This window comes from Rhinichthys klamathensis, unplaced genomic scaffold, assembly GCF_029890125.1.
Source record: "Rhinichthys klamathensis goyatoka isolate OS25496 unplaced genomic scaffold, OSU_Roscu_1.1 h1tg000522l_1, whole genome shotgun sequence".
Classification (NCBI taxonomy): Eukaryota; Metazoa; Chordata; class Actinopteri; order Cypriniformes; family Leuciscidae; genus Rhinichthys; species Rhinichthys klamathensis.
Window position 1 is genome coordinate 314734 of NW_026607001.1, and position 25072 is coordinate 339805.

Below are 25072 nucleotides of genomic sequence, written 5' to 3' on the forward strand. Positions count from 1 at the left end.
ACATCACATGATTTTTCTGTCAAGTAACCGTGGGGCATTTAAGAAAAACACTTTTTTAGACTTTTTTAGTTAGTTTGTTTGTATGACAAGGACAGAGAGTTGATAAGTACCTGGCGATCTCCTCGCTGTGAGCCGTCCAGTCTCGTATGTACTCCTCCTGTTCTTTCATCCTGTTCTTGAGGAGGAGACCCCCGGGGCTGGTCGTGACCGGAGCGGGAACACCCAGCCTGCTAGTGCGGAGGGTGGTGCCCGGCCGCAGGCGAACGTGTTTGGGGGAGTTCCGGTTGGAGCCAAACTCATCCTCAGAGGTAGAGGCATATTCAGGAGGCAGCCGTCTCCACCGGTTATTGGCTGAAAGGAGAGAGAGGTATGACTGAAATGTTTGCAGAAATACAATTAATAGTCAGCAATAAAGTTCTATATGAATTGGAGGTTGGTTAGAGGTGTGCACATTTCAAAAAGCCCTCAAAAACATTTAAGAGCAGTCAATGTATCAGTATTTTTGTCAGTATTACAAACACAGTCTCCAAACGTCTTGCATCACTATTACATGATGCAATGATCTTCTTCCCCACTGGCTCAAGGTTTATTAACATGGCAACTAAAACATTCTGTTATAATTATATTCAATTATCATTGTACAACAATCTTCTTGTTGTTGTTGTTGTTTCAATGCAAAGTTTGTATTTGTACTTTATTATACACTAATGATTCCCATTAAAACCTTGTTTCAAATGGGGATGGAGCAAAGATAGTTGTATTTAACACAATTATGTGTAAAGAGTTTAAAACAAACCACTAAGCACAAAAGAGGCTTAATATTGCAGTTACCCCAGCAAATATCAAACTTGTTAAAAGCGAACAGAAAAGCTCTTCTGACCAACTATCTCTAAAATATGACACTAGCAAGTGATGAAAAAGACATTTGAGTTGATTTTTTAGTGGTTAAAGATCTGGACTGGTAATTCAAGTGTCCTTCATGAAGTCGCTTGCATCTGCGATGAATGTTTTCTTTGAGCCTGTGAAGCTGTTTGCTGTCATGTTGTTTTACTTTGTGCCACCAGGGGGAATGTGTTTAACATCCGCTGACCCTCATTTCTTATTGCTCAGTGCTTGCATCAGCATAAGAGAAAACTTTCCTCTGATTTTGACTGTGTGGCAGTAAAGGACAAACATCTAAGAAGTCATCATTTCAATATTAACATAATTCATTAATTTAGTTTCATAATTTAGTTTCATAAATTAAGTTTCCTCAGAGCACTGAATCTACAAATATACTCTTAAGAACTTCAATATTAGATCTAAATGCGTCTCTCTCTAAATGTTTATTTAAAGGGAAGGCAAATGAGCTGAGCTCCTTTTCATCACTGCTGTTTGATAAAAAAAAGCATAAATAAATAAAAATGAGATGACACATTGACTAGAATGGCATTTAAAAGCATGCTGAGATTCAGTCTCTACTGTTTTCATTGTATTAAAACCCAACACACACACACACACACACACACACACACACACACACACACACACACACACACACACACACACACACACACACACACACACACACACACACACACACACACAGCCCAGAGATGGTACAGTACCCATGGGCTCCTCCTCTGCGAGAACACTTTCAGGCTCAAGTTGAGTTTCTGTGTAAAATGGGATCTTTATAAATATCACAAGCATGCAGAGACAGACAATTACAGACACACATTACTTATGATACCGATCCAATCCACATAAAACATCACAAAACTGCACTGCTAAATTCTGCTGAATGCTAAACATCTTATTTTAAGAAATTGCCGTTTTTAATACAACCGTCATTTGAATGATTTTATGCATGAAATGGAAATTCACCCTATCTATTTACAAAATGCATGTTATTGATCTTATCTCCGCCCCTTTCTTACAATATATACCTCAAACTCGCATTCAGATCTGCATCCAACCAACTCTGCTCATTTAAAAGCTCGAGCTACTTTTCAGATGGATTCCCATTGGCTGTCAATGTTTTTATTGTTCATCTGTGTCTGTTGTGTTGTGGAATTTGCTTTTTTCTTAAAGTCCACCTGTAGTCAATAATTTTATTCCTTAAAACTCATATTTGATATTTGAATGACATATTAAAGCGTTTTTTCCTTGACATTTTTTTTCATGCCTTAAAATAGCTTGAATGTAACTCTACACCCTTGCCTCATTTAGGATGCGCGGTTTATGAATATGCAAATTAGCCCCGCCTCCACTCACATTAGAAAATACTCAACAAAGGTGCCGACTTATGAATTTGGACATGGCTTGTCTTAAACTATATTAAAAACACCACATAGACATATAAACAACATTAAAATCTGGATTTTTACCACAGCGGGACTTTAAATTTAGAAACTTTAAACTTATAGTTATCATTATGGTTATAGTCTTTGGTGTGAAGGGGCCTTTGCTATTACTGTTTTTTAGGAACTATTTTTAATTTGACAAAATAAAAATCACGCAGCATGCTATTAACATGCTAATTAAAGCCCTGCTGCTAAAAACAAACAAATATATAAAAAAAATCTGGATCTCTAAACTAGTCAACCTCACTAACGGAGTAGTCAGTTGTCAAACTTCCATCTCTACTGCATACTCCGTACTTATCTGAAATGAAAAGAAGATATGGCATCCAAACGAATACCGTACTTCAACTGGCTTCTGCTAGCAGGAGCAACTAACAATTAGCAAAGGTTTTTGTAGCATTTCCAATCATGCAGAGCTACTGTACATGAGTCATACTACTATTACATTCCTTCTCACCTGATGGGGTGCTGTTGACAGGTGCTGTCTTCGGCTTGAGGTCCGTTAGCTTGGAGACACTATTAGCCCTCATGCGTGCAGTTAGCTTGCTGTCCGCTGCTTGTTGATTTGAGCTTCTCAGCCCCAGACGAAGCGCCGTCTCTGCCGACACACGTGATGCTGCGGTCCGACCGACCGTGGCCTCCGAATCGCTCCGTGCTGAGAACGAGCCGAGTCTGGTGCGTCGAGGCTGCGCCAGCATGTCAATGCGTGACTGTGTCTTTCTTCCCGATGGTGGTTTAGAAGTGGAACTAGTGGTGGACACTTCAGATGCCACTGAAACCCTGTCTGCATCCGCCAGGTCTGTGTCCGACGTGTCTCCAAGCCGAGCCCTGCGCAACAGAGATGCCCGCGTGGGACGGGGCTGCGGAAGACCAGCCTGTTTCACAAGGGCCGCTGTGCTAGCTTGCACCGTCTTGCTGGGCTTTGCGGACCTTGCGGATTTGCTGGTATCAAGCTTGGACTGCAAGAGGTCATCGGTGGAGGTGAAGTAACCTTTGGTGAGTGAGCGGCTGGAATACATCTCCTGGTCCGAGGAAAGGATGTCTGAGATGGCTAGCGAGGACGTCTGGTCGTCATCCGTGAGATCTTGGGATGGTTGGCGGCCACGGGAGGCTGTCTGTACTGAGCGGCGAGAATCTGAGCGGCTTTCTGTGGTCTTGGTCTTGGTCTTCCTCTCCAGGCGCTCTCTCGCGCTGGTCGTGGTTTTTGACGTGGCGCTCGCATTGCTCTTTTCTCTATAAAGGCTGCTGAGGGATCGTCGCTTCTGAACCGCCTTACGATCGGCCTCGGCTGCCGCCTGGCTAACCGTGCTGGCCGTGTCGATGTCAGACTCTGGAGATAAAGGGCAGGCTGCGGGGTCCAACTTCTTCTCATCCCGGAGTTTAGCCTCAAGGAATGCCATGACAGCTTCAGTGTCTTTGAGAAGAGTTGCCGTGTCCATGCTGCCCACCGAGTCGCTTCGCTCCCTCCCGCCGTTCTGTCGGTTGATGTGTGGAATCAGTTCTATGGGGACGTTACCGCTGGGCTTCTCAATGGTAAAACTACCCTGCCTCACCAGCGCTTTCCCAGACCTCTCGCTGTCACTTCCTTTACTCTTGTCCTCAGAACGCCGCCTGCGACTCTCCTCTGGCGTTCTCCTCTCGCCACTTCCCAGGGGGCGCGCAGAAGACTGTTTTCCAGCCTTCCCGTCCTGCTGGATGCTCTTGGAATGGCTAGACTCAATGTTCTTGTTGTCCGGAGTTTTGAGGCACTCGCCATCACCTTTATGGTCACTGTGGCTTTCTTTTTCCTGGGGTTCTGTGTCCTGCTTCTCACCGATCTCAGAACGCTTGATCTTCTCCTCAGTTGGAAGCTGCGGAAGAGTCCTTCTTTTGCGCTCAGCTTGGCTGGAAGTGGTGGAACCGGTGCTCTTGATAGAGATGCCAGCCTCAAAAGCATCACCATCTGAAGTGGGAAAAAGAAAATACAAATTATAGCACTTCAAACATATCCACTACTGTTCAAAAGTAAGGGGCCTGTAAGATTTTTTTATTTATACTTTTATTCAGCAAGGATACATTAAATTGATCAAAATTGACAGTAAAGACATGTATAATGTAATGTTACAAAATATTTTATCTAAAAAAAATCCGGTTAGTTTTTATCAATTTATCAATAAATACTGAAAAAAATGTATCATGGTTTCCCAAAAAATATTAAGCAACACAGCTGTTTTTAACACTGATAACAAAAATGCTTTTGAGCAAATCAGCATATTAGAATGATTTCTAAATGATCACGTGACACTTAAGACTGGAGTAATGGCTCCTTAAAATTCAGTAATACATTTTTTCTTAACCTGTCATGGGCCCATTTGCCATTGCATGTTTAAAACAATAATATCTTAGTAAAAACCTAAAGTAATATTGCCAAACTATATATCATTTGAAAGCTTAAAATCTCTAGTTTTCATATTTGGTGGCTGTTATCTAAAATAAATTACAGAGGAGCAGAAATTTATCAATTTGCAAAAAGAATATTTCATATTCATTTAGGCCTTTATTTTGAAATAACAATAAACATGAAAAATCATGAAAGATTGGTAGAAACCTCAGTTTGTTTTCATGCCATGAGTTCAAAAGATAACACCAATTCAATTTTATTAGAAAAAAGGTCTGAAAATGTTTTAAATATAAAGAAAAATGTATGGATTCTCGATTTGTGATGCGCTGCGAGCTATAACGCTATAACGTAGTCTTTATGCATTTATTAGAGGTTTAATTCAAATCAAATACTGCCAAACCACCCATACTACTTCTGAATAGGATGTCTACTTCATAAATTGTATGAAAATTATGCAAATACATGGTTCAGATCACTCAAAACATATGAAAATGGAGGCGCCCTTATATGGGCAGTAATGGAGTCTGGTGTTCACCTAGTGAAAAAGTTGGGTACTGTGCCTGAATAAAATCTTACTGAAAGCTCATTTTTTGAGATATCAACCTAAAATTTGGAATACAACTTCTTCAGATTTTTGTCTTTAATTTTCTTGCAGTTTTAGAGTAAAATATATTTTGTAATATATATATTTTATATAAAATATTAATCATTATATTTTTACATTACACAATTTCATAAACTCAAACTTATATAACTTTTTTTCTGTTTCATTTTTTATCATTTCTAGACTTCTACAATAATCTGGAAAATGTCTTCTTTAAAACAAGACCAGCCATGGGTCTATATTCCAAAGCATTCCTGAATTACAACCATTTAAGTTTGGATAGTGATTTTTATGTCTATGCAAAAAAAAGGGGGGTGACAGTTAACAGGTTAATATATAATTACAAAAAAAGAAGAAACAACAGTTATTTTGTAATAATAATCCACAATATTACTGTTTTTACAGTCTTATTGATCAAATAAATGCAACCTTGGTGAAGATGAGACTTCTTTCAAAAACATTACAAAAATTCTTATTGACCCTTTTGAACAGTAGTGAACATACATTATAGAACATGTAAGGGATAATCTACGGCTAGGTGTGCATTACACAATTTTAATGATTGATACCATACACGTTATTGGGCGATATGATAGATTTTTAAATTTAGCAGTATATTTTGATATTGGATATATACAATTCAGTAAATTACCTCGTTCTTGATGGACAAAAGGTGGTGGTTCGGCTCCAGAGCCCTCTGGGTCTGTTCGGGTTTGATTAGCAGCTAAACCGGCCCACTGTGAAACCCAGTGAGGGCTGCCGACTGCAACTGAATCCTCCACAAGTCTCTATAAATGAAGTAAAGATGTTTCTCTAGTCAGTATTAATCACTTGAATAACCCCTGTCTGCGGTACAGTCCTGCATAGAGCTGATGACATGGGTTGTGTGTGGAATCACATTACATTTACAATTTCCAAACAAACTACACTAATTTGATTATGCTAGTCTGAGTAAGCACCACTATAAATAGTTATACAACAATAATCAGAAAACTCGAGTCTCTGCTCATATTAGAGTGAATACTGGTTGTAAACATGGCATGGATCCACAACAAGGATTCAAAACAAGGACTCTTTTGTAGCCTTACTCTTGTGTGTGTGTGCGCACAAGTTTGTGTGTGTGAATGTTGCCTTAAGGCAGCAGACTACTACTTCTCATTCCTGAACTGGGTCAGTGAGCAAGTGGCCAGTTTTCTGCTTAACAAGGAAGTGGTCAGCGGGGGGAGTGACTGACAAAGAACTGTGTCAGTATTCCTGAAAGCCAGTCCAAGTAACATCAAACTGTATCATTCAAACTAGAATGTGAAATGCAGTTTCAACTGGTGTAGTCGTAGCCCAAAACAAACATTGACATCAGAAACAACCTGGTTTCTGTTACATGTGCTGTTTGATGTTTGACATCAGCACAAACATTATGCTCCAAATTATCATTGTTACCTGTCAACTGTCTGTAAATTACATAAACGCATAATAAGATAATGAAGGATAAAATACAAGGTACTTTGTCATACAGAATAGCTTATGCGTTAATCTAAAATTCTACAAATGGCAACTTGACTTAGGATGTTCACTATTATGTTCACTTCAGCCTTTACCTCAGACACAGTGGAACTGAGTTTCTTGCCTTCCTTCACTTTTCCACCTGCTTCCCGTTGCTCCGGACAACCAGGATCCTGAGAGTTCTCCACCCCAAACACCTACACATGACAAACACAAAAACACATGTAGGAGAATCAGCGAGCTGTGACACGATGGCAGCACCTATGTGACGAAAAGGAGTCAAATAAACACAGCTGCACAACATCTCAGGAAGGAACGAACAGGAAGTTTGTCAGTTCAATAGAGACACCTTTACAACACAGGATGTTTAAAAGTAAACTTACGTCATCTTTATTGACAGTCACTCCGTTTAAAAGTAAGATCTCGGTCTATCCATCCGACTATTTACTTGGAAGATATATTGAATGTTCACCATATTTTAAATTATTCTGATGCCACTATACAATTAAGCAATATTGGGAGGAATTTAATCTGCTTTTAATTTGGTTGAATCTTCATTTTAACATTTTAAAGTTTCCTAAAGACTTACACTACCAAAGTTTGGGGTCAGTAAGATTATTATTTTTTATACAGCAAGGACAAAAGTCACAGTAAAGACATTTATAACGTTACAAAATATTTCTATTTCAAATTAATGCTGTTCTTTTGAACTTACTACGCATCAAAGAATCCTGAAAATTAAAATGTATCACACAAAAATATTAAGCAACACAACTGTTTTCATCATTATCAACTTCAGCATCAAATTGGCATATTAGAATGATTTCTGAAGGATCTTGTTACACTAAAGACTGGAGTAATGAAGCTGAAAATACACAGGAATAAACTACATTTTAAAACATATTAAAAGTTATTTTAAATTTTAATACTATTTCACAATATTACTGTTTTTACTGTATTTTTGATCCAATAAAGGAGCATTGGTGAGCATATGAGACTTCTTTAAAAAAAATTACAGAATCTTAACGACCACAAATTTTTGAACGATAGTGTAAATGACAAGATGTATATTGAAAATCATCAGGAGGCTTACAAATTGTAAGAATTTTTTATGCACCCACCATTTAGCTGAAAATCACAAACTGCACAATATTCGTATATTTTCCATGTTATTTTATAATTAAATACATGAACATTCATAAACAATCCATAAGTAATAGCACCCAGACATGCATTAAAAGGCAAGGCTTTAAAACTCCCTGAAGTTAAAGTGAATAATGGAGGAGTTGATTGGTTGGCCACATGAGAGCCATTATAAAGCCATTAAACAGAGCTAGAGGCACTCAAACTGCTTGATGTTCAGAGACAGATTTCCAGGATAAACACAACCTTCACAATGCACTCAGAAAAGCATGTTGGAAATCATCACATCTCTTATAATGTTGTATATCGATTGATATTCCGATATTTCTGACCTTTAACCCTGAGTATTAAACTTCTGCATTCAATATAGCTATCCATTTTTCTGTAATTTCCTCTATTTCTCACAAAGGGAAGTGACTGTTGTCAACATGAGTCTTGTGAATAATGATGAGGTTTAATGACAGGGAAACTCCACCATTCTATGGAAGGATAAATGCTGAAGTGTTTAACAGATGAAAACACATCAACGTGATTATGTGTCAGACAATTTTTAGGGTTAGGGTTAAAATTGAAGTTGTCATACCTTATCGATCATTCGCCTTGCTTCCTCTTCCTCAGGGTTGCTTTTATCCAGTTCAATGGTGTACGTGCCCTTGTCACTCTGTTCGTCGTCTTGTTTCTGAGCCTCGTCTGTGGGACTGGGTTGACCAATAGGGTTAGGGTTAGGGTTAGCAGCAGGGTTCTGCGCCACCTTGGGCTCCTCCGACCTCTGCTTGAGCAGGAGTCGAGCAGCCGTGGGGGCGACCGCCGCCAGGGTCGATGACATGCCCTTGCTGCCGTCCGCTTCTGTGGCGACGACCTTAGGACGTGAGGGCGGTGTAGGGCAAAGCCCCTCCCCTGCCACTCCTCCGAGCAGCGGTGCGGTCTGCGAAAACGAGTAGGAGCGCCTTTTGCGAGGGTTATCCTCGTCGTAAAACTCAATCATGAAGGCTGTGCGGCTCACAGAAGACGACCCCTCTGTTCTGACCCGACCAACTCCTGCAGCTCTCAGACGCTCCTCCAGTGCGGCGTGGCGTTTGCTGCCAAAGCGCAATCCCAGGCCATTCTCGGAATCGCTCTGCGTGCCATCCTCGTGTTTACTGCCTGTAACAGAAGATCGTTTTGAGGGGTTACGGCAAATCCGGACACAGAACAGGGCAGTGCTTTCAACCAAGCGCACAACTTCAGACTTAAACCTAACCAGAGCTAACACAAACCCCCCCATACGCTTCACCCTGAGGCTGTGATGGGCGTTAAAGCTGGACTGCAAGTCTCTGGACGCTAACTAAGCCCTACTCTCAGCCAGAGCACAGGGAAGAAAAGGCGAGGAAATAAGAGGTGGAGGAGGGGGTCGTCTTTTCTTCAGCTTCGTCGGCTGAGGAAGCAGCATGCAGTCAGAAGTGACAGCCTCTGCTCTGAGAGACTGGGAGAAACAACGACACCACTCCGACAGTGGTCTTTCACGCACAAAGCGTTAAACAAAGCAGCTCTTCTGTGTTGCACAGCATGTTCTTTGAACGAGGAGAGCTGGCCCCACCAGCCCTCTATGAGTCAGACTGCATTTACTCCAACTAGTCCGATAACACCAAAACAAACATGAGTATTAAATTATACAAACACAGGAATTCACCTGTATTATTGTTTCACTGCCTCTAGTTCAAGCTCTGTACACTACCGTTATATATATATAAATAAAATATATTCAAAAAGAAAACAGTTATTTTGAATTGTAATATTTCACAATATTACTGTTATATTGTTCAAATAAATGCAGCCTTGGTGAACATAGGAGACATCTTTAAAAACAAATCTTACATACTACAAACAGACTACAAATTCAAACAGTAGAGTATCTACTTAATCATCTGAGATTCAACTTTATTATCAACAAACTATTATAAAGATGAAAACAAAACAACACAAAACAATACTAACGAAAACTAAACAGACTTACGGATTTAAAAAAAATGGTATGGTCTGTTTTTAATTGACCTCTCAAGCCTGACTTCAGACTGTCTATTCTGCCCAATAAGACATGAAGGGGAATCTGATTAATATGTAAAACAACCAACCAACCACAGTTTGCTTTTTGCAAATGTTTTTTAAGTGTAGGTAAATCTGAAATCAATGACACCACAATAAGATAATAGAGTGCAGCAAAGTGGTTGCAACAAATAATGTGCATCTTAAAGTTACAAAGGAAACAATTAGTTCTCCAAATGTCCTCAAACAATAAATATCAAACACACTTAAATAAAATGAATAACTGAGTATATGGTGCAATGGAAAACTATACTGAAAACAATTTTTAAAATGAAAACAGTTTCACCACCATTAAAACGAACTAAAAATAAACTGAAATTGAAAACCAAAATACTAAAGGAAAAACTACATCAACTCTGATGAGATCATGAATTTGAATATTTATGTCATATTTTACATGAATTTTAAATGAATTTCTTCTCCAGTTCTCCAAATTCCATAACATTGTCCCACCTCAAACAAGAAACAAATCCCTCAAATGATCAAAACAAAAATCTAACTCACCGGTGGACAATCGAAAGAACAATTGAACTCACCAGTTCTCAGATCGCACCCAACAAAACAAACAGCACCAATGCAGCTTCCAAAAGACAACCGCAAACACAAGCACTAACAGAACCACGCCTGAGACTGGATAGACCGCATAGTCCACATAGCCTTCACCAATAATCAGTCCTGCTTAGAGCTCACATGTGGATTCATACGCTCTCAAATTTAAACGCACTCCTTTGGCTGCAAAGCACACGCTTCTCATAAATTACCACCCATTTCATTACAGAATCAAGCGATGGCGAGCTGAGCGGGCTTTCCTGTCCCGAAGCGACATGCTGAAGCATTCACAAAGAAAAGTCCTACCGAAGGGAAGCATCCCATAGAAGGAGATGATGATTTTGTTTTTTTAAATCAGGTCTTGTATAAATGTAGATCTCAAAGCCTAGCTAAATCACCACACAGACTGATCAATAGAACGTAAAACGATGGAGTTCTGCTATGGCTAGAAAAATGGCTCCCTAAGGAGAGTTTAAGGAGAAAGTCGAGCTTTAACCGCAATCTTTGCTAAGCTCTGTCAGTGGGTGCAAGGAAAAAAAGGGGTTTTAAAAGTGCTAGGTGGCAGATAATCCTCTGGAATGGGAAATGCAGCTGACGCTACACGAGTTCAGTACAATCTGCTGATGTCATCATTATTGCATCCCTTTAACAGCCTTGAGAAATTCAGAAAAATGTAGAAAGTCTGCAGTACAGTTAATGAAAAGGAGTGGAAGGCCATACGATTTCAGAGGTTATGCCTCACATGATTTAATTGTATTAAATGTTAACAACAAAAAAAAAAATTTACTGCATGACTCCACATCACTGCTCATATACATTTTTGAAACAGAGTGAAGAAAATAGGCATTATCTTAGGAAGCTTCAGGCTGACAGAAAAGTTTCCCCTTCAGGGCTCCCAAAATAAGGCACTATGTACTTCCTCTGTCATATACTCATTTCTTCTGAGCTGAGTACATTCATTATGAACTGACTTTTAAAATCTCCCTTATGGCTTTGAGACTTTAAATTCATGAGCAAATTTCCTACCCACCCGCATATGTTATATTTTCTGTGGAACACAAAAGTAAACATTTTGGAAGATTTTCTTTCGCAGCTCTTGACAGTTTATAGTGACCCGGGGATTTCGAGGTATATAAAAAAAAAAGCACCATGAAAGTAGTTCTCAACACTTTTACTCTATATTTCAAGGTAAATAGACACAAGTTATTATTCACAGATAATGGCTTGTGTCTAACCCTTCAGACAAAATGGTGTCATGGAGGCCAAAACACATTCTTTCGTTCTGGACATAAATGTGGGCTAGAAATGAATTTATGTCTTAAATTTTGGACTGGTCATCACAAAGCAATCGGAGAACTTCAGAAGACTAATTGCATATTTAAAAGGTGGTTATTTATGTTTTCTTGCTCCTTCATTTTGGTCCCTGGTCACTATGAACTGCTTCATAATGTTTCATTCCGCAGTTACATTTGCCTTTATGTTCCACAGAAAAAATACTGCTTTGAAATGACAGAAGAGCAAGAAAATATTTACAGAAATTTTATTTTTAGGCACACTGTTCCATTAAAACACTAACAAACTTTTCTGTTCTAAAGATGAACTACTCTGTTATTTTGCTATGGTAGCGCTACATGTATTGTTTTCTCCCTTGGGTTTATTGCTTCTGCTTGTATTATTCACATTTAAAGTGCTCCTATTATGCTTTTTCGAATATTACCTTTCATGCAGCGTGTAATATAGCTGTTTTTGAATGTAAAAGGTTTAAATACCAAAGTGCATGACAAATAAGAAATATTGTCTGAAAAAAAAATCGATTCTGAACTGCTGAAACAAGTTGTCAGCAATAGAGTGGTGCAGCAGATATGACATCACTTTGAAGGCCAACCGGCAGTTAGCATCACACTGGTTCCCTCAACAAAAAAATCCAATGGGATTTTCCCATAGGCTTTTGGATTATTGTTGAAAACAAGCTCTGTGATCAACAAAAGTTTATGATACTTGCACGTTTTGTCCATCAAGATAATTATCACAAATGAACACAACTTTCATGAATTTTAAAGCCTAAATGGAGTCGTCAGAAGTAAAAAGCTAAAAGATAGGCTATAAATGGACTACACCACGGTCCCACGAATTCAATGTCACCACCACTAAGCTTCCAACAACTCTTTCAGTTTTTATCTAAAAACATTTTCCAAGAACGTTTGAGTTAGAATAGTTTATAAGAGCACAATTATAAGCACAACAAGGCTGTAAAAGCGAGTTACCTGTTCGGCGTGATGACGTTTAATCTCCTCAAAAGCCTCTGTAGTCCCAATTAGCCACTTGTTAGCAACCACCTTTTTCAAGACACGCAACAGCTTAAAAAAAATCACGAGTGGCGTAATACTGATGTATTTTATGTCGTAGAACAATGTGTCTTGAGCTTGTGTTCACCACAAACCTTATTTTAGCCATTTAACAAAAACCTCATTCAAAAAACCCATTGACTTCGGGACGATGGAACCGGAAGTGCTAAAATGCTAACTGGCTTCCGCGTTTTGGCCAACAAAGTGATGTCATACCTACACCACTCTATTCAAGTCTCACTTCCTGTTACACACCTATGTAACAATGTAAAAAAATTGCATAATGCCAGCCTATGGTCTTTATTGGCTGCCCGCAAACAACGTCTACTTTGACCCGCCCTCAAACACGGTAGTTGTAGCTGAGGCCTGGAAGAGTTTGGTTTGTGAGGTCGACATGTCGAGAAGACATCACTGTATCAAGCTCTGAGGAAGCCTCCGGAGCTGAAATTCAGATATGGTAATAGGCGTTACGTGTCCGACACGCGCTGTAAGCGGTAGACCAATCACAACAAACTGGGCCGTTTGACCAATCAGAGCAGAGTAGGCTCACAGAAAGGAGGGGATTAGAGAGACTGAATCTTTGAACAAAACGTTTTCAGGTTGAGAAATGAGGTGATGTGCAATGTATATAATGAGAAAATGAAAGTGTTGTTGACCTTTGATGCATGTAAACCTATTGTAGGAGACCTCTCAAACAAAATGAGGAACCGTTAATATAGCATAACAGGGGCACTTTAATAAGGTGCTTTGATAAAAGCATCTGCTAAATGAATAAATATATGTGTAATGGCGTACCTTTAAGCCTCTTGAGGTGAACAGGCACATCACTCTTGATGCTCTTACTGTCCTCTTCTGTGGACTCACGCCTCACTAGAGGAGGGTCATTCTGGGCAAGCCAGTCAGCCACCTTGCTCTCAGAGGCCATGATGGCTGCCTGTAGGGTGCTGAGGTCTTTACCGCCAACGTGAGGGGACTTTTTAGGTCGTAGACGAGACACATGATCTTTAATGGTGACCTTCCCAGGGGAAGTATCATCAAACTCAATGGTGAATGAGGTGTTGGCCTGTGCGGAGGCATTGCTAGTGGCTGATTTTGCAGTCCCAGCGCCCTCAGTGTCCTTTGTTGGGATCTCATGGATGCTGTTCTGTGCCATTTGTCCCTCCTTGTTGGGAATTTCAAAGTAGCTGGGCTCAGCGCCTACAGGCCCCAGACCATTTTCCTTTGATTTATCACCCCGCTTGGTCTCTTTGCTCTCTGTGGGGCCACAGAAAAAAAAGAGAAGAAAAATAAGCATCATCTATGAGTTAAGGGTCACAGCCTCAAAGCAAACAAAATCTGATCAGCTAGCTATAAATGTCAAGACTGTGGACTTGAATCACTGTCAGGACAAAGCCACTGTTTAATGTCTGTCACATGACAAGAATTAATGGGACGGCTAATGGCACTATACCAACATAATTGGCTGAGGACAGATGCTCTGACACCCTAGACATGGTGCTAAATTCTGGAAATGACAAACAGTCTGACAAATGCTACACCATATTACCAATTTTCATTCTATTAGCTGGCTTAAGAAAAAAAAGAAAGACACTGTGTCTGATATATAGATCAGAGGTTCGCCAGAGACGGAGATTTCTATGAACTGCATCTTATTTATGGCAATTTTTTAAAATGTTTTTATTTTATTTTTGAGCTATGCTTTAGTCATATATATATATACACAGTATTAAATATTAATCTTGTGGTTAAAATATTAAAATGTAAAAAATATTAAAATATTAACTGTATAAAACCATTCAAAAGTTTGAGGCTTGTGAGATTTCTTTTGTAGTGTCTTTTGTACTTGTACAATAGTACATATGAAAGCGCTATATAAATGCCTCATTCATTCATTCATTTTCAAAAGAAGTCTCTTATGCTCAGCAAGGCTACATTTATTTGATCAAAAATACAGTAAAAACAGTAATATTGTGAAATATTATTACAATTTAAAATAACTGTTTTCTATTTTAATATATTTAAAATTTTCAGCAGCCATTGCATTCCTAATATGCTGATTTGCAGCTAAAGAAACATTTCTTATTATCAATGTTGAAGACCGTTTAATATTAATAGTGCTTAATATTTTTTTTCAAGATTCTTCGATGAATAGGAAGTTCAAAAGAACAGCATTTATTATTTGAATGCATATTTGCTTAATTAAAGTATTAATTTCTGTCTGAACGCCCTAAAGTACTGTCAGCCTGTATTTATTTGTGCAAAGCAGGATTTAGAGCTTTTGTCTACATTAAGACCAAACAAACAATCCAAGAAGGGTCATTCACACAGGATGTGTTCTTGTGTTCAAAACTAACTTGGTGGAACACAACAGAATGGAGCAAAACAACTTTTAACTTTTAACTCAGAGCTGAACTACTTTTAACTTGACATGGCACTTGAAAAAAAGTTAATAATGGAATTTACTAAATAGTATGTTAATCCTGTAATGTAAGTAGAGAGAGAGAGAGTGTGTAAGAATGTTGGAACCTAAAAAATAAGTCAAGGAGCAAAAGGTTTTGGAACCACTGGTTTAGATTCTCCCTTTAAACTGATATGAGGTGTGATTTCAAAGTTCAATTTAAAGAAATATTAGTACTTTAGAAAATGTACAGGCACAGTAATGCATCTGAATCAGTTCCACTTAAATTTCCACAATTACACCCCTAAATTTATGTCTAGTTAATCCTGACCAATCAGAGTGCAGCTGGAACTTCCTATTTTTAAAAATACTCTTCACTTCCTCTTCTAAACCAAAGCAAAAATGCTTTTTATCCTCCATTTAGCTTAACTAAATCTCTGATGAACTAGAAAATACAACTATCCAGTCAACAGAAAAGCACTAACCATTATTAGAATTCAACTTTACCTAACTACTGTGAATCTGCTTAGTATAACCAAAGAAAATTCTAATGAAGCACAAGGTCTTATACATGTTTTCTAGCAAGTTAACATTCAATGAACTATGTTTGATAAAGTACAACAACTCAACAACTCAAAATACTTACAAATCTAGCATGTGTGGCTGCCTCTGTGATGAACGGCGCTGGTGTCACAGAAGAGAAAGCAAACACGCCTCCGTGACAATGGAGATGGAGGGGGCTGGGCCTGTCTACAAATGAACCTATTCACTTCTTAAGGGAGACGGTTCCCTTTACATTCTCTTCCTCTTCCTTTCCTACGCTGGCCTGCGAGTCCCTGCCTTCGAAAAACCAGCCTTGACTGCCGCCTAAAATAGCCCTGGGAGGTGTTGGAACTTTGATGTGGTGGACTGTTGCATGAATGATTTTCTCTCTCTCTCTGTGTCTGTGTCAAGTCTGAAACAAATAAGGCTGATTCAATTTGAGCCTTTGCCAACTCTGCCGTCTCCTGAACCTGAGTCTATCTTCATTGCCTGAGCAAGACTGTGAGGTTTTGTCAAACAATGCCATTCAGTGTGCCAGCTCTACCCCTTCGAGATATATTTACCCAACATTCCCTCATTAAGGAACAAGGCTTCTTCTGGGAGTAGATTTTGTGTCTTTGAACAGAGACGTTGCTGTTTTGAGTTAAATAAATTAAGAGGGCTCAAGGGCACGAGTGCTTTAAGATATTTGATGGTCTATTCTGGGGCCAACGATAAAAGTAGTACACATGATCTTTGTCAAATAACTGTTAATATACCTTGTTCATAATCTAGACATGTAGCACTCATTCAGTACATTTCCATGTGCAGTTATAATCAAGCTACAGTGGGTTACATTGGGCAAACTCTCTGTTCAAGTATATATGACCAAATACTTAATCGAATATTTGATGAATAAAACATGTCACCTGTTACCATGGAGCAAGAGCACAATGCTGAGGCCATGTTTACATGCTAGACAAAGCCGGGCTAGAATTACATTATCTAGATCTGACTTCACATAAACCAAAATGGTGTGATGATGAAGTGCACAATATGTTTTTCCTTGCTATTGAGTGCACTTGTCTGGTTTAGTGTCGGTAGCAAATGTATGATGTCCTGCTGTGGTAAAGCCTCAGTAATCTACAATCCCATTACTCCTATACGGAGCAAGTTAATGGGATTCCAGACCCCTGGATCAAAGCACACTACAACATGCCAGTTTCAATCAGCAGCATATTTTACGCTCTTTTCCTGGATTAAACAGCAAACAATACAAACCCTTTGTATGAGACAACTGTCCTCTTTGGTCTACATCTGCTCAAACTGTGTTAGTGAACATCTCCATGTGGCTGTCTAATTAAGCAGTTTGTGGAAAAATTACTTATTCTCTGCCATTTATGAATCAGAAATGTTCTGGACATATAGACATATGTAAGGATTGACATATTTTTGAGATTGTTGTTTATATTTTTTCTCTTATTTTCCAGTTAAAGACCTAAATATCCTAAAAACAAGATAAATGTACTTAATACAAACTTAAATGAAGATGCACTACTTTTCAAAAGTTTGGGGTCAGTAAGATTTTCTTTTAAAGAAATTAATACTTTTATTCAGTAAGGACGCTTTAAAATGATGACAAGTGACAGTAGCATTTATAAATTAATGTTACAAAAGATTTCTATCATTTCAAATAAATATAGTTTTTTGTCCTTTCTATATTTGATAATAATAATAATAATTGTTACTTGAGCAGCAAATCAGCATATTAGAATTATTTCTGAAGAATCGTGTGACACTGAAGACTGGAGTAATGATGCTGATTATTCAGCTTTGCCATCACAGGAATAAATTATTACATTTATTTTTATTAAATAAATGCAGCCTTGGAAAGCATAAGAGACTTATTTTTAAAATAGTGTAAATTCTTTGCATAAAATTCATTTGATAAAATTATATTTTTGTATGGAAAACAAATGATGACAAAAATAATTTTATGGGAACAAATGAAAAAAGAAAAGAAAAAGAAAACAAATGAAGACAAAAATACTAGATATTTGTACAGTATGCCAAATCAAATACAAATTATTCTAGTAAAACAATCCAATTAAAATGATATTTTAATGGGATGAGCAAACAGAGAGTGTTTAAAAGGATTCTGGGATGTCTTACCTGTCCCGCTGTTCTCCTGCTTCTTTCCAGATGATTTATTCTCTTGTTTAAAGGAATTCTCATCATCTGCATCCCCATCGCCCCACCAGGATGGCTGTCCATACAGTGGGGTTCCCCTGTGCAAGGCAGCTATATCGCCTGTTATAGAGAAGAAAATATTAGCTTTGCTTTGAGGACACAAAGATTAATATACATACAGTATACACAATGCTCATGTTTTACATATACATTCTCGTTCGTGTTTACATATGTCACTGATCGCACCATACTTGAATGAATGAATAAAATAACACATTACAGTAAGTTTTCATTTGTAAACATTAGTTAACAAACCTGAACCTTAATTTCATAAAGTAGAAACTAAATAAGTGTTTCTGGTCTGTGGAGGGTAGAACACTTTCCATTTGCACAGGATCACTCCAAACTCAAGTGAATTGATTCAATGATATTGATTCAGTGATTCCTAGTCGTGTTATTCACAGATGGATCATGCAACTTTAACAGCCGGGGGCTAAGGGACTTTTAGACAAGCCTGACAATTAGCAGGATGAAATAACCAGGTGGCAATGAGATAAGAGCGCATGTTAAACGCTACCCACCCTTGAAACACTGATGGGTGAAGAACAGGCATGGGCGTAGCGCTGTTCCCTTCCCTATTATTAAATACCCAGCACTTCACGACAGGGCTGGACCACAGTTCTAATTACATAGGGTAACACATAAACTACATGTGTGTTTAGATGAGTTAAAGTCTCAAATAAACCCAATGAAGCTGAGGTTTACAGTGATTTTAGAAAAAGCTTATAAGGGCCGTTTGTTAGGCATGACGCTACAGCAAAACATTTTTTTTTAAATAATCTATTGATAACAAATAATACTTCGGTCAAGCAATGTACTTCTTCAGCAATGTGTTGTCAAGAAACACACAGAGAAGCAGCGCAGTAATACTGATTTTATGAGGTCACAGATGTGTGTTTATAGAGTATTTTACAACACCTTTGAATGCTGCTCAGCCAATCATAATCAAGGATCAGAACTATCCATTTTATAATACATTTTAACATACTTTAAAGAAAAATGAGTGGTGCTAGACCGTGCTAAAGTAGCCACCATCAATACTAGAGTTTTGTGGGTGGTTACCAAGAGCTTGCTATGGGGTTGCTGAGGTCTTCTCAGTGTTTTTTATCATGTTACTAGGTGGTTTCTTACTCATCTAAGTCAAAAGAGCCCATCCCAATTATCCTCTCTAATATGCTAAAACCTAGATATGACTCTGTGAATAAGTCTATGTGATTAAAATGAAAAGAACACCTCTCCTCATCAAGCTGCATGATTTGAAGTATTATTCATGCCCATAGCACAAATGGTCATCAATGGAAAATTAATGGAACTGTGCTAGCCATTAAGAGTTGACAATGTCATCCTTAATTTTCCACTTTCCATTACAGGGGAAAAAAACAGATGCAATCTTCTCTTTAAGGCTGGCCCACACTAAACGATTTTTAAAATGTGGGAATCACAAACATGATGATAAAAAAAAAGTTTTTTCCATGTAATTTGTGAAGTGCCAGGATGTGACCAAGACAGGTCACCACACACTAACAGATTCCATTCACAAACAACCAGAGTCCCGACTGTGAATACGAGAAATCTCGCAAAAATCTCTTGCGGTCAAACGTGACTTTAGAGTAAACAAATATGCCGGAGGGGGGCAAGAAGAAATGACGATAATAGTGTTTGGACTGCTTTTTACAGAAAAATCGAGGAAAAAAAGAAAAAGCTGATTTATATCACCTTGCTCTGGTGAAAAGGGACAATGGATCAGTCAGATGGGGTACAGTAGTGGCTAGTCCAGTATTACTCATTTAAAGAGTCACATTATTTAATGATGAATCATTGTTTTGCATCACCTGCAAAGTAGTTTAAAGATACAAATACAATTATCCATAGCTTACACCCTGACATCATGAAGATGGTTTTTACCTTGCATCTTGTCATCGCCTTTGTTAGCCTCTGCAGGTTTGCCTGCTGTTTCAGCAATGGGCTCTGAAGGTTTTTTCACTTTGGCTTTGTCTGGAGAAGACTTGGGGGATTTTAAGGGCTCTGCACAGGTGGGCTTCTTGCCCAGTTGAAGTTGGCTGGTGAACTTCTCATGCTGACAGAAAGGAGGGAGAAGAACACAGTAAGTGCCAGAAACCTGTCATCAGACATTACTTCAGGAAGATAAATGCATTACATAAGACAAGCACATGCAATTCTGATAATACAAGTGCCAATATCTTTATAAATTGATGATGAACCAGCATATTGTTAGCCATGTTAACCGATTCAGAGATGTAGTAATTGTTTTACCTTCAGAGCCTCCTCTGGCACATGTAGCTCTCCTCGCACCACAGTGAACAGGTTGGTATGTGAGTCAAGTTAAGGAAGACTCATAAACAGCTAAAACATGTTGAATGAAAATACACATTCACACAAAGGCTCAAAATTAACTTTCTGCCACCTTATTGAACAATGTTCACACACATGGGCAACACTCACAAATACTAGGCCATGAAACCATATACATCTAGGCCTACTTCTCATGTTTTGTCATGCACACACACAAATCTTCCACATTATGAGTGCATTAACTAATTCAATTCCAATGATTCACATATTAATAATACTACGAATTACTATAAATACCATCCGACATGTTTGGATAATGTCTTCCTCTGGCATTCCAAATAAATGAACATGAGTGAAGAGTTTTCTTCCTTCTACCATGTGCTCTCTGTGATCTGTGGTGCCTCCTCCTAGCAACAATGGTGCAAATACCAGTTAATTGACAACTACAAACCTTAGTAAATCACGCTGCATGATTATTTAAATACTCTCCTTTAGCGTCTGAAAGGGAAACTCCTACAAATGCATATGCATTAAGGTCAGCTGCAAAAATAGCTGACCACGCCTTTTCATCATTCATTTTTCACTGTGTGTCTTTAGTAAATCCCGACAGTAGTTTTTTAACACCAAAAGAGGGTTTGAACTGGCGCAAGCTGTTAGCAAATCTGGCCCTAGTTCTTGAAAGCTTTCAGAGGAAAGTGCATTGAAGGATATCATATCCAAACCTCAGTTTGTCATCAATCTTTAAAGTGATGTACATCTGTTCCTGGATCCTGACATCATTTACAAATGTCTGAAAATAAAAAAAGACAAATAAAATTCACATTTTAAAGAGCTGTTCTACTTGTACTGGTTGAAATACTTTTATAAAAAGTTCAAATCACAGACACAGAAGTTAATTTCTAGTTCACAAAATGTACTGTACCCTACATAGGACAAGTGGTTTGGAGAATAGACAAATGGATATGAACTGTTTTGTATATAATCTTTAAAGACAATGTTAATTAAAAACATTAGAAAAAAGACTTCTTCTAGTCCAAAATGTTAAGAAGCATTTATGGAGCCTTAAAGTTCCCATGAAATCAATATTGACCCCGTTTACTTTGTTACCGCACTTTGTTTGCTATCGCAAGTTAGTACGCAGAAAAGAAACTTATTTGTGTTGGTAATCTTTAATCAAAATCTGAAAAATTTTGCTTCCGCTCTGGAATGGCGTTCTCCTACTGTCAGTCTGGTAATGAGTGAGGGAACCCTGCCCTCTATTCAATACTCTGTTTCACTTGGAAATACGTCACAACATTGAAGTCGGTCGAAACTTCTGGTTAACAGGGACTTTAGCCTTTTAACGTTTTATTCTAGAAGAAGCGCCTTTGACCTTTTTTTCTGCTGTTTAGGATTGAGATCCAACCAAAGAGCATCTGGGATTATGTCACGACTCACAAGGTTCTTCCAACAAGTAATGTTCCAAGATGTATTCCTCTAAGCCTCCCTGTTATTTTAAAAAAAAATTTTTACTGTATTCACATATTTCCTACTAGTTATATATTCCATATATAACCAGTAGCTAATTAGTTACAGTCTTGAACCATGATTTGCTATTTGCTAGTCAGAGGCAGGTTGTATTAGAGGGAAGGATGTTCTCATTTAGAGAGCATTTGATTGGACAAAAGTGTAGTGCAAGATGAGAATATTTTTATTCTCTTCTGTTTTCCCAAGTTTTAAATGTGCATATGCGTATCCTAAAAGGAAATGATCAACATTTAGAAGTATTTAGCATAGCTAGTAGCATATAGCATATAGATCATCTCAAAGGTAACACACACACAAACTAAAAGCCACAAAACACTAAATCTGATTTCATATGGTATTTTATACAGGAATAATGTAAAGTTTGAAACAAAACAAAGACTTTCCTTTGCCAAAATATTAAAGGATTAAACAGCTCAATCTGGGCTTTTTTTCAAAATCCACTTTAAAATTATACAAATTGAATAATAATGATAAGCTTATGGTTTAATCTAAAAATCTCCTTGATTTCCAAATCCCCATCAGAATGTACCTATACCTAAAGATCACCATACACAGCCCATTCATTAAGGCAGCAAGACATTATTTAATGAGTTCGACTTCAAAAGTTCAGTGAACAAATGTTTTACAGATACCTCTAAACATATCACTACAGTGAGAGCCACCTCACAAAGTCTGAAAACCTTCAAGGTGGTTATAGTAAGCTGTAAGGTCTGCTCTGTCTCAAATATCATCCACTTCCTGCAAAGCCCAACAATAAGGGGGAGCTAATCGCACTGACAAAGCACTTTCTAGAGCATTCAAGTTTAAAATTTCCATTGAAAAGCTGAATCAATCTCCTCCTCTGTCCTTCCAACAATATCCAAAGACCTTAAGATATTCTTCTGGAATGTGGGGTCACAGTAGGGGAATTTGTGCATGCTCTTCAGTGGCTGACTGCACGTTATTTCCCTTCATTCTGTTCAGTTTTCAACATGTGCCAACTTCAACTAAAGGAATATGGTAGCTTCATGCAACGTCTGGGCTTGTTGTGTGAGGGTTTTGTTGAAAAAGGATCCTATGTCAACATAAGTGTAAACTCCTAAAAAAGGTGGATAATATGCTGCACACACTATAATAGCCATTTCCTGCCAAAGCAGGACAGGAAGAGGAATTCTTAAGCATGACTCAACAGGAAGAGGTTGTAATTTGTGTGAGTGGCCCCACGAGTTCTGATTTAGTCATGGAGATTCTGCTGACCTCAAACAGACAGACATAATCTAACACAAACACAGAGCACAGACTCAGGAAAAGCAGGCTGAACCTTAATATATTACTAAGGTTTAGAACTACCAGATAGTTCAAGAATCAAGTATGAAGAGGGAAGTTTGTATTTAATCTGTGTCAAGATTCAAAAAGAGGCTGAATATACATAAAACGAAAATTAAAACTTTTAAAGAACCTAGCCTGTATTTTTTTTTAATAATAATGTTTTGCTGACTGTACATCATCCTGCATATTACATGCTTTATGTACAATTTTCCACAATTTGTTTATTTAAAGGCAGTGGAATTCATTTATCAGAAATGTACCACTCCATTCACTTTCGCTCTTACTCACCCCATTCAGGCTTCCTAGATCCTTCACTTTGTGCTCGTCACTGCTGGACTCATAGTTGATGACAGCGTGCTGCTTGTCTACACTACGAGACTGCAATAACAGACAGGTAAAAAAGCAGGAGTTACTACCCTGAGACAGTTTGCGCTGAGCATTATCACTTCATAGATTTGTTATTATTAGAAGCTAGTTTATATGCAGTCACAGAAGTATTTTACCTTGTAGCAATGATAGAATTTGAAGGTGACATATCTCACGTTTGAAACATACCAGACATCGAAAGAGAAACGTTCTCTCACACAAGTATTACAGATTGGTTGTAGCCTCAAGTGAAGTCACATCACATTAGCGAAATTTTGTGGACAAAAAAGTTCCATTGTCTATTGTCAATAGCATAGAGATGTATGCAGCAAAACCCACAAAGAACTCACTTTCAAACCAAGCTATTTCTGCTGGTCAACACAGTAAATTAATTTGACCAACTTGAATATGTTGCAAAATCTCAATGGGGAAATCTTTCACCCTTTTGTAAAATTCCTGATCACATGGACTCCTATTGAATTGACTGTATTTTGCCCATTAATATTTGCTGATAAATGGTAATTGTTTAATGTTAAATGTCAAAATTAATGGTTTAATTCATCTTCAGGCACTGTAATAATGAGCTCTCTATTTTAATAATGTGGTGATCCACTAGAGGAAAGGCCAATCTCCACATCTCTCGTTTGCAGACATTTTAATGACAAGTGTAAGTTGCTCAGCATAAAACAAACATTAAAATGAACAAATAAATGCAACCACAGAAGTTTAAGGTGTAGAACCTATATATACACCTAAAATGAGTGTACATGAGCACAGTGGCTCTATTTTAAGCCACTCATATCATCCTCAGTTCAGTGATAAGGAATCTAATACTTTACCAATCTATTTTGAGACAAACCATGTGACCACTAAACGTATTGTAACGCAATCACATGATATTTATGCCTGACCCTAACATGGAAGGGTCAAAGAGGGAAATGGGGGTTTCCTGACTAAACAAAGCCTGGTTCATGTCTACCCAGAGACTAGTGTTTAAACGTCTGAAACCCCAGAGTCAGTTTGTTCATCTACAGTCTACTATACTCACCATTTTAAAGACTGGTCTATGAGCAGTATATGCTAGCCTGTGTTCACTATGTACTGATAACTGGATTTAAGAAAAGGCTTTTTGTTATTGTTTTGAGGCGCAAAGAAGATATTTCCATTAGAGACTTTTGACCAAAATGTTTACTCAAGCCCTCAGAAGGCCCTTTTCACCACAGAGGTGCTATGTGTTGTGAGAGGTATTTAGTGCTTTGTTGTGTGGTTGCTAATGATTCTATGAGTTACACAGTACACAGCTTTTCTTCAAGTGGCTGATATTACAGTTTGTGTAGTGACACGTCAAGTTTGTTTTGTAGTTTGACCAGGTTACTCAGCTCTCTAATGATATGACTGACACTCTCTCTCTCTCTCAATGTTTGGTATTACAGTCTATGA

General features: G+C 38.1%; 1 protein-coding gene and 1 long non-coding RNA gene across 4 annotated transcripts in view; one reads left to right on the top strand and one right to left on the bottom strand.

The window, feature by feature from the left end:
• Window positions 1-25072, bottom strand: part of cep170aa (centrosomal protein 170Aa) — a 47719-nt gene that overhangs the window by 6347 nt on the left and 16300 nt on the right. Inside the window, exons 3-14 of one of the 3 annotated variants that reach the window (XM_056238409.1) lie at window positions 23555-23644; window positions 21140-21221; window positions 20393-20448; window positions 20024-20195; window positions 18041-18178; window positions 13744-14202; window positions 8556-9115; window positions 6925-7026; window positions 5982-6117; window positions 2803-4287; window positions 1608-1655; window positions 111-351 (exon numbers count right to left, since the gene is read on the bottom strand). In XM_056238409.1, coding sequence (XP_056094384.1) covers window positions 111-351; window positions 1608-1655; window positions 2803-4287; window positions 5982-6117; window positions 6925-7026; window positions 8556-9115; window positions 13744-14202; window positions 18041-18178; window positions 20024-20195; window positions 20393-20448; window positions 21140-21221; window positions 23555-23644 — 3569 coding nt within the window. Of the gene's footprint in view, window positions 1-110; window positions 352-1607; window positions 1656-2802; window positions 4288-5981; window positions 6118-6924; window positions 7027-8555; window positions 9116-13743; window positions 14203-15992; window positions 16061-18040; window positions 18179-20023; window positions 20196-20392; window positions 20449-21139; window positions 21222-23554; window positions 23645-25072 lie in introns of those variants that run through there. The other 2 variants (XM_056238410.1, XM_056238411.1) reach the window with 2 other exon arrangements.
• Window positions 264-23988, top strand: LOC130073031 (uncharacterized). Its single transcript, XR_008804203.1, has 3 exons — window positions 264-367; window positions 20060-20222; window positions 23564-23988. It is a non-coding gene; the product is annotated as an uncharacterized LOC130073031 (long non-coding RNA).